Raw genomic sequence first — 9,511 nt, forward strand, 5'->3', positions numbered from 1 at the left:
ATCGTGGGTTCTTCCATTCGGCAGCATGCGATATCACCTTGATGGCGTCAACTCCCCTGAATCTGCCCCGCAACCAAGACTTCATGTTACATACCTTTTTGCTGATAAGGTAAATTGTGTGCGAGGTTTTAAACGTCTCCTGGCAACCTATCGAGGAGCTTTCGGGATGAATGCCTCCTTGAGGTCAAACAGATGGTTGCATCAGCGAGAAACCTGAGACCAATCGAGAACCAAAGACGGGAATTCTATCACAGGGTATCTTTTCTGCTTCGAACACCTACCTATGCTTCGAAGGATGAAGATGCGTGACTGACTAAGCCCTCCTTCAAGTGAAACCACCAACAACTCCTACGCCTGCAAGCAGTGAATAGGCATGGGATAAAATGCATGCTTTTGTGCCCAAGTACCTAGGTATCTACCTTATAAGGAGATCAGCCGGGGATACGGGATAGGACAGCCGGAGACCAACACGACATATGTCCAGGTAAGTGTTCGGAAGTCACTTCAAAGACTCCAGCTCTATCTCATTCTGCCTCCCTGAGCGTTGATCAAGAAGCTTCTGTTCGCCCCAGTACCCTTTTGGTGGTACCTTGCTTCCGAGCCCCATATGCTCTAGAATCACAAGAGATGCGGGTGATATAGACGCGGACAACACTCATCGCATATGTAAGCCATGCGTTGGGGCACGACACCTTCCCTCTTACAACAATGCAATCGCACGGTGTACGCCCATGCTTTGCAGCGCATCAACACTGATACATCACCGTCTCCTCCTCTTTCTCGTAAGTAATGGCAAGCGGGCCTCAGGTGTTTTCCACTCCTGTCGACGATAACATAACTGAACAACAACCATGAACCCCAGCTAAAGAGCTCGTCGCCCACCCACCCCCCTCCCCGTTGCGTAATGATCGAATCCCAGCGAGCAGTACACCTCATCTCTCGAATAGAAACTTCCATCGTCGTCGTCGTCGTTCCACATCAAACAACCCAAGTCAACGAGGGCATACACTTCGTACAGCTGTACGTTCCATTTCAGGCCCAGGATCCAACTTTCTTCTTGCCGCATACCGGTGGTCGTCCTGCCGGAAACATCAAAATCGACATTGGGGACACCATCGAAAGCTCCAGAGCGAGATCCAAAGACCACATCTCCTGCTAGTCATCGATACTTTTTTTTTTTGGTTGTAAACCTCAAAAATGATTCGGTCAAGGCTCATGAGTGAGATGTGGGATTCAGGGCCGGTGTTTGAGAAGTCGCGTTGGGAATGGAAGATGCGCGGTCGTGTAAGTGTCTCCTCCCCATGTTGTCCGGAGGACCTACATCGACGAGCCTTGTTGGGGAAGAACTTGGAGGTGAAGCCCTTGCATTCCGAATGGTTCATCATTTAGGGCATAGCTTTCTTTTGCGCTGGGTGAGAACATTTGGAGAGAAGGAAGCAAGGTGTTTCATTGCCGAGTGAGGGAGGAGGAGGAGCGGAAGGTAATGTCGGGATTGTGACAACGAACACGACTTCAAGCAGGCTCTCAAACAGTCATGGCGATGCCGACGTTGCGGAAAGAAAACGGAAACCGGTGAGGGTGTCAGACCTAGCAGAGCCTCGGAAGAGCTTGATACAGAGATGAGTAGAGGTACCCCCTTGAGTGCCAAGCGGGCGGATGATTAACAAACCCTCCCGAGCTGAGTGGCGCTCAGAGGGGCCGGGCCGTCCTGCATCGCCGTGGCCTTTTGATTGGCTAGCGGGCAGTGTGGTAGAGTTGATGTCTACCATAGTGCTGCTTACTACTGACTTACCCGAACAACATCAAGGCCTTCTTCGAGGTTTACAGACACGTCGACGACGGGTGTGTCTCCGAGAGGAACTACGGGGAGTATTGGACGTCATGGGAAAGCGATGTCTATGAAATTGAGGTAGATCAAGTGGTAATTCCTTTCCTTTTTTTTTTCCTTCAAACAAAGTGGGAGAGAGTGTATAAACCAAACGAGTTAAGACAAACTAACACGCGACCTTCTCCAGTCCGCCAAACATCAAACAGTACAGGTAACGACCGTTCCCATTCCGACAAAGCTCTATGTCCTCAAATTATAACGACCGACTCCCCAAAAAGAATTTCGTCTGCTACATCACTTCCTTTGTAAACCCCAAGTCCGCGAACCAGCACCAACATCTACCCCCTTCTCAAACGCAGACATTGTCTCCAGCGCGTCCCTTGCCGACAATCTCCACGCTCCCATCCCACTTGAAGTAACTCGCCTCATACCTCCGACAAGTAGCATCCATCTGCGCCAGCGCATAGTTGACATCATCAACATCAAGATTACCACTGCTCCGCGGCGCATCAATGCAATAGTACACAATCATGCCCTCGGCCGACACCGCCAAAAACGTGTTCTTGTCGCCGCTCGTCAGCGTGTGGCCGCTGCCAGCCCAGTTCTTCAAGCCCACCACGGCGGCGTCGACGCCGCTCGCATCGAGTTGGTAGCCGAAGCACCCGACGTAGCGCTTGGCGATGGGCCCGGACCTCTTTGGGGTGCTGCTGGTTGTCGGCTCAACGAGGAAGGAGTCACTGTCGGGGGCGTCGGCGGCTTTGATGGAGTAGGTGCCGTTGGAAAGGATGGTGCCTTCCCAGACGCCGTCGGGGAGGTGGAGGGCGGTGGTGAGGCCGAAGTAGGAGGCTAGGAGGGCGAGAGTGGAAGGGAGATGCATTGTGTTGGCTTGATGGGCAAGTAGATTTCGAACGTAGAGGTAGGTGCGAAACTGCTGTTGAGACGTCTTCGTAGAGAGTGATGGACTAGGAGATGAGATGAGGGCTGATGTTGTCTCTGGAGAGCGAGAGCAAGAGGGAGTCGTTCATGAGTGCCGTCGCCGTCCCCTTTATAGGTACGTTCATCTCCGCGTATTCTAAACTCCATGCCTTTCTCACCATGGTCTCAGAGGAACAACTGTATTGCCAGTCAAGTCTTTGGCTTGGTAATCATCATCATCATCTTGTGCTTTGGAATCACGGATGACATGGTTTCATTCCTTCTCTTCTTCGCTTGATTCAGCCTGTCAGCCCATGAGAACAACGCCTAAGCCCGTGCCAAAAGGATTGGTGAAGAGTCTCAACGAAGCTCCCAAACCACGAGTGGCGGCGGGAAGAGCAGGAGACGCAAACTGGACGATTGCAGGCACTCAATCACATGATAGAGGTAGGTATTTGCTGGAGCAGGGTCGCACTCATACAACGATACAGGTATGCACCTACAAATGGCTACGACCGAAATATAACGTAAGACGCTGGGCAGCCAACGGTCCTACCTAGAGGTAGATGGTCATTCAAAGGGCGTTCGCTGTTGAAATGAGCAGTCCTCCTCTCCAAGCATGCTTAGAGGTATCTACCCGCCTGGTACGGGTTAGTGGTTACCCTATGTCGCCAAGTCCATTGCATGGGAGTTGAGCAAGATGCCTACCTTTACCTCGAGGTATGCCCCTGCAGATGAATGATGACCTGTGTAGAGGGCCAGTTCTCCACGATACCTAGGGAACCGGGAATACTACCTTGTGATTGTGCTTAGAGTATTGTTAATCCGAGAATTATATGCCCCATTTCTCTCCTCACAACCCCACAAATGTAAATACCTACATGTACCTCTGGCTTCCCCAGACATCTCAAAGTTTGTATGTAACTTTTACGGCGCAGGCAGTGATCTGCTGCCTCTGTGAGCATCACCAAACTCACTGGAAGTATTTGTAGGGTCCTGTTAGGCGTTCAAGTACCTAAGCTCGTCCAGGTAGGTATGCATGTTGTAAGCACTATGTAGCTAGGCTCTTCGGCTCTGTGTTGGAGACATCTGAGGCTTGTTGGCTACCTACCTACCTCAATCTCAAATCCTACCTCGCAGAAGGTATAGTAACTACCTCTATGGCGACTACAAGGATTTAGGGCGTACATCGACTGACCTGAACGCACGAACTACTGCTCGTTGGGATGGAGGGGAATAGGTGTGCCTACATCTGTAACAACTGCAAGATACCTACCTATCTATGGTACCTAGGTACCTGTAGTATGTAAAGGTACCTAGGTAGGTAGGCTCCAAGTTCGAGGAAGAGTTCGAGGGTATAGCTCGAGGCAAACTTTTCGTTTCTTAACGTTGCATGTGGTGTATGTACCTCTCTCTAGGTAGTCTCCGTAAGCGGCATGGATCTGGACAAGTCCGGGGAAAGGACAGGGGTCGGGGAAAGGCTCACCTGGAGGATCTCAAGGGCACCACCCTGATCTCACCTCACCTCTGCCTCCAACATGCAACTCCCGCATCGACATGATCTCACTGGCAAACCGAGGAAACCGACCGCCTGGAGTTAAGTAGGTACCTACACCTGCTACCTCCGATATCGAAAGGTGATGATCGTTACCACTACCTCTAGGGATCAATGTTGTGGCCATGTCCGCCGTGGCGAGATAGGGTAGATCAATCTTATGTTGAGGTGGACTCCCGTCAGCTTGGGGTCCCTCTTCGATTCTAGAGGTAGGTAATCATAGAGGTACGAAGCTCCTGGCCTCTTCTATCCCCCGTACCTATAATGTCTTTTTGAATCCCAGTATGTCTTTGTCGACCTCTCTTGCTACACGTAGGTGCCTCTAAATGTCCCGTCTTGACTGTTTCTTAAACTCCGTATTCATCCACGGCATCTGTTGAAAGTTGAACTCGGCTATCGTTCAGCGCCCGTAGTCGACATCCTATCGCTTCCCACACAGGTCATGTTCATAACTTCGTGAACCTCATTTGCTCCCTTATTCTCTTCTGCGTACCTACCTATCTTCAATTTAACAGATTCTTTCGCTCATCTTCGTCTTCGTTCCATCAGACATCTTCCACTTCATCAAAGGTCACTGAAAGCAACGCTGATACGCACCATGTATGCCCCAAGCGGCATAGGCGTGGGTGTCGGTTTTGCCCTGACGCTACTCTCTCGGCCCATAACAGCGTTGGGAACCAACTTCCTCAACCACACCTCGCTGCTAAGCGGCCTTGAAGATCCATCCTGGTTCGAAGAGAACATCCCCTTTCTCGACGTCCCAGACGTCCAAATCCAAGCAGTGTACTACTACCGCTACCAAACCTACAAGGAGCATCTCGTCTACACTGGTGCCCAATATGGGTACATGGCAAGTGAGTTCTTGCACCCAGTTGACTACGGCGCCCCCTACGGCGGCGTGGTAGCCGCTGCCGGCCATCACATCACCGAGGGCCGCTGGCTGCGCAACCGCCAGTATGGCCAGGACATAGCCAACTACTGGCTATCCGGTCCCGGTACCTTCTCCAAGCCCACCTCAGATGATGTCAACGCCGACACGAGCGACTGGGCCCATGAGTACAGTTTCTGGGCTGCGAGTGCTCTCTGGCGGCAGTATCTGACTACAGGCGATCGCGACTTTGTCGTGGGCCAGCTGGAAAACCTGGTCAAGCAGTACCGTGGGTGGGACAACCACTTCAACAGTTCTCTTGGGCTGTACTGGCAGGTTCCGGTCTGGGATGCGACCGAGTACACGGCTGCGTCGTACGAGTCGAGCGACCCGTACCATGGCGGTGCGGGTTACCGACCGACCATCAACTCTTACCAGTATGGTGATGCGCGCGCTATTGCTGCCATCGCTGCCCTAGCCGGCAATCGGGACCTCAACACGGAGTACACACAGCGCGCTGATGCATTGCAGAAGGCGGTGCAAGAGACATTGTGGGACGCGAACTCGCAATTCTACAAGCACCGGGCCCGCGACAATAATCCGTCTGGAGTGCTGTTGACGACCCGCGAGATCATGGGTTATTTGCCCTGGATGTTCAACTTGCCCACGGTCGCCAGTCACTCGGCAGCCTTTGGGCAGCTAAAGGACTCCCAGGGCTTTTCCGCCAGGTATGGGCCCACGACGGCGGAGCGTCGTAGCAAATGGTATCTACACGAAGCCGCTACGTGTTGCCGATGGGACGGTCCCTCGTGGCCTTTTGCCACCTCGCAGACGTTGACGGCGGTGGAGAACCTGCTGAACGACTATCCTGCGCAGACGTACTTTTCCGCGGCAGACTACCTCAGCTTGTTGAGAGGGTACGCTGCGACACAATACAAGAACGGGCAGCCCTATGTGGCCGAGGCGCATGATCCCGATGCGGATGCCTGGATGTATGACACCCCCGACCACAGTGAGGACTACAACCATTCCACCTTTGTGGACAACATCATCGCCGGCCTCATCGGCCTGCGTGCTCAGCCTGACGACACTTTGGTCATCAACCCATTGGCGCCTTCGTCATGGGACCATTTCGCACTCGAAAACGCTGCCTACCACGGCCACAGTGTGACAGTTCTGTGGGACAGCACCGGGTCTCACTATGGCCAGGGCCAAGGCCTGCGGATATATGTTGACGGCCACCTAGCCGGCAGCCGTAGCACTTTGGGGTCTCTGACAGTCAACGTCGGGCCCGTTGTGGCGCAGACGATTTCCTCCCAGGTCAACATCGCCGCCAATGGCCAAAGGTTCCCCCAGTGCACCACGCCCTCTGCCTCGTACACGTCTCCTTACGATGATGTCTGGCGAGCCATTGACGGCATTGTCTGGCGCACTGGAATCCCGGAGAACAGTCGCTGGACCTCCTATGGCAGCCCTGATGCGCAAGACTACTTTGCCCTAGACCTCCGGCGACCTCAAGCTGTGTCGGACGTCAGATTGTACTTTTACGACGACGGTAGCGGCGTTCGGCGGCCGGCCAGCTACGACCTCCAGTATTGGACCGGCGACGCCTGGGTCACGGTGCCCAGCCAGCAACGCAGCGGGGGGTCCATGTCCGCTGCTACCTCCAACAGTCAAACCAAGATCAGCTTTCCGACCATCGTCACCTCGCAGCTGCGTGTGGTAGCACCCAACCCGGGCGCCGGCAACGGTTGGGGTTTGTCCGAATTTGAAGTTTGGACCTCGGCCGTGTTCCAGCTGCGCAACGAGAACAGCGGCAAGCTCATGGGGGTCGCCGGCATATCGACGGCCAACAGCGCCAATATCCAGCAGTACGACGACAACAGCACGCGCGACTACCTGTGGGAGTTTGTGCACGCCCCGGGCGGCTGGTTCAAGATCAGGAACCTCAATAGTGGTCTCTTGCTGGGCGTGCAGGGCGCGTCGACCGCCAATAGCGCTTTGCTTCAGCAGTATGAAGATAACGGCACCAGTGACCATCTTTGGCGAGTCGTCTCCCAAGGGAACGGCCTTTTCTTGCTGAAGAACAAGAATAGCGGTCTCTTTGCTGGCGTGGATGGCATGTCGACTGCCAATAGCGCGAATATCGTGCAGTTTGAGGACAATGGGACCAAGGATCACTTGTGGAGCATTCTCCCCGCGGTACCAGCCAGCTGATTTTGGTAAATAGAAGTCCTGTATAGCTATCGCGGAGGACTAGACACTCAGTTGACTGTACATTGTGATATTTGAGGCGAAGGCGCAGGTTCCCAGCGTGCACCTAAAAGACGGGTACATGGAGCTTATCAGCATTGTGATACCATGGAGCTTCGGAGAAGAAAAACATGACCGGGCCTCTTGAAGAGAATTTGGCGAATGAATCATTGGGGTTGGAAGGGGAACGGAGAAGGGGGTGGAAAAATGGCGGTGGGACACCTCTGGTAGTACCGAGTTCGGTACATGTAATGGTATTTTCAGGCATAGAGGTAATAGGGGGTAGGATACTTAGGAGCATCCATCAATACACAGACTCAACTGCCAGAAGGCAGCATCCCAGCAATTAGTAGGGGTAGGTTGGAAAACAAGAACTGAAGCTCGTATAATCTGCTCCGCTAAAGGTGGTATGACTCTGTTGGTGACCCAACCGGATGGATTCACATATTTCCTCGCGACGTGGTCCGACTTCTTCATTGCAAAAATGCCTCAGACGGGGTCCAATCCGCGGCAGTGATTTGTCGGTTCAAAGGCTCCAGAATTAGGCAGACGAGTTTTCTGATGTTACCCTGATCTCCCCAGAACTGACTGTTGGTTCATAGTTGCAGCGGAAATACGGTATCGTGTACATCAGCTGCTCAGTGTCTCTTTAGCCGTTGGCGCCATAGCGTTACCCGTTTGACTGTGTGCCCTCGACGATAGAGCCAGCGCGGGACGGCCTTTGGCATTTTGGCTCGCTTCATGTTCTGCTCAACGAACATTGAACCTTTTCCAGTCAATAATCGCTTAGGATCCACGTCATGCATAGCACCGAGAGCGAAACATCGCTAGACGACGACGACGACGTTCGTCCGACATCGAGTAGGATGCCTGCAGCATGGTTTTCGGGATATCGCCCGTTCCCTCCGGTCATCAATCTCTACGGCAACTTTTCTGGTGTCATCGACGCAGTGACCACCTTGAAGCTCTGTGGTGCGGACAAGAGCGATTTCTTATACGTCGTCGAGATCCACCACGGCCTTACCCCCAGAGGACCGCTCCATTTTAGGCCGGGCCTCTACCTCCGGAACGGGACGGGGACCAAGGCCCCTATCCTGGCGGCCGCCGGCGACGAAGATCGAGAACCCATTTTGATGTCGACCTTTAGCGTAAAGAGTCTCATCATGCTGCCACCGCCACCGGACGTCGAGGTCAAGAACCCCCGCGACTTGGTTACCGAAATCATGTACGCCAAAAAGACCAGCGACGGTACCGTATCGTTCCGATTCTCCATTGAGGTCGGCCTTAAGATGAAAAGTCGCGAGGAATTTGAGTGGAGGAAGTTGACCGGGAAGGACAAAACCAACACCCAGCACGCCAGGTTTATTCTCATTCGGCCACCACCCTCGTCCACCTCGGCTGCATCCTCTTCTTCGACACAAGAGGAAATCGAGATACTTGCCGACCTCACGTTTTGCAATGTAATGTCCGTGAACCACTTGTTCGTGTTGGAGCTAAAGGGGGCGGCTGCTTCAGGGGAGATGGGCGACCGTTGGACCCTCATGGTTGTCGTTACCGCGCTCAGACTTTATTGGTTACGCTGCTATGGCAAAACCAACAAATCCGTCGTGGGCATTGGGCAAAAGCTTCGTGGTAAATAGGTTGGTCGTTGGTTTGTTATCTTTCTGTCCAGTGTCTCCACGAAATGTTAGCTTGTTGATGCACATTTGTCCAAGGAAGCTTACCTAGTTCTCCAAGTGTAAAGAAGTGTGCTCTCCATTGCGGCAAATGCCATGAGGATACGGTGCCTTTGGGGGAAAAGAATTGAGGATTGAGAGAAAGCGTAGTCCACTAACATGGAGAGCTGTGTTATTTCAGCATCATGTGACACACATGGGGTCTTGTTCTTGCGCCGTACCTCGTTGTCGGCATTGGAATTGACGAGTGTCCGTGATGTGCTAACTTCTGGAAAGCGGTCAGGATAGCGGCCGCTTCAAAGCGTCTTTTCGCCTTTAGTGCTATGATAAACACATCGCTAATTGTCCGGCTAATGATGAAGGAGCGATTATGGAACTCGGGGTCCTGATACAGCATTCTAATTGAAGGGAGCTTG

At 53.0% G+C, this 9,511-nt stretch overlaps 3 protein-coding genes across 3 annotated transcripts; 2 read left to right on the forward strand and 1 right to left on the reverse strand.

Annotated features, from left to right (window-relative positions):
- Window positions 1–2,177: 2,177 nt before the first annotated feature.
- On the reverse strand, window positions 2,178–2,705 carry NCU07051 (hypothetical protein; the record flags this gene model as incomplete). The annotated part of the gene is made up of 1 exon (XM_955040.1): window positions 2,178–2,705. One exon carries the CDS (start codon window positions 2,703–2,705, stop codon window positions 2,178–2,180), a length of 528 nt encoding a protein of 175 aa, XP_960133.1.
- A 2,191-nt stretch (window positions 2,706–4,896) lies between these two features.
- Window positions 4,897–7,383, forward strand: NCU07050 (hypothetical protein; the record flags this gene model as incomplete). Its single annotated transcript, XM_955039.1, has 1 exon — window positions 4,897–7,383. One exon carries the CDS (start codon window positions 4,897–4,899, stop codon window positions 7,381–7,383), a length of 2,487 nt encoding a protein of 828 aa, XP_960132.1.
- A 613-nt stretch (window positions 7,384–7,996) lies between these two features.
- Window positions 7,997–9,117, forward strand: NCU07049 (hypothetical protein). The gene has a single exon (XM_955038.2). The coding sequence runs from the start codon at window positions 8,220–8,222 to the stop codon at window positions 9,057–9,059; it is 840 nt and encodes a 279-aa protein (XP_960131.1). The 5' UTR covers window positions 7,997–8,219; the 3' UTR covers window positions 9,060–9,117.
- Window positions 9,118–9,511: the final 394 nt, after the last annotated feature.

This window comes from Neurospora crassa, linkage group VI, assembly GCF_000182925.2.
Source record: "Neurospora crassa OR74A linkage group VI, whole genome shotgun sequence".
NCBI lineage: Eukaryota > Fungi > Ascomycota > Sordariomycetes > Sordariales > Sordariaceae > Neurospora > Neurospora crassa.

What these genes read in the sequence shown, in the direction of transcription:
- NCU07049 (XM_955038.2), top strand. Translation starts at nt 8,220, where the DNA reads ATGCATAGCACCGAGAGCGAAACATCGCTAGACGACGACGACGACGTT.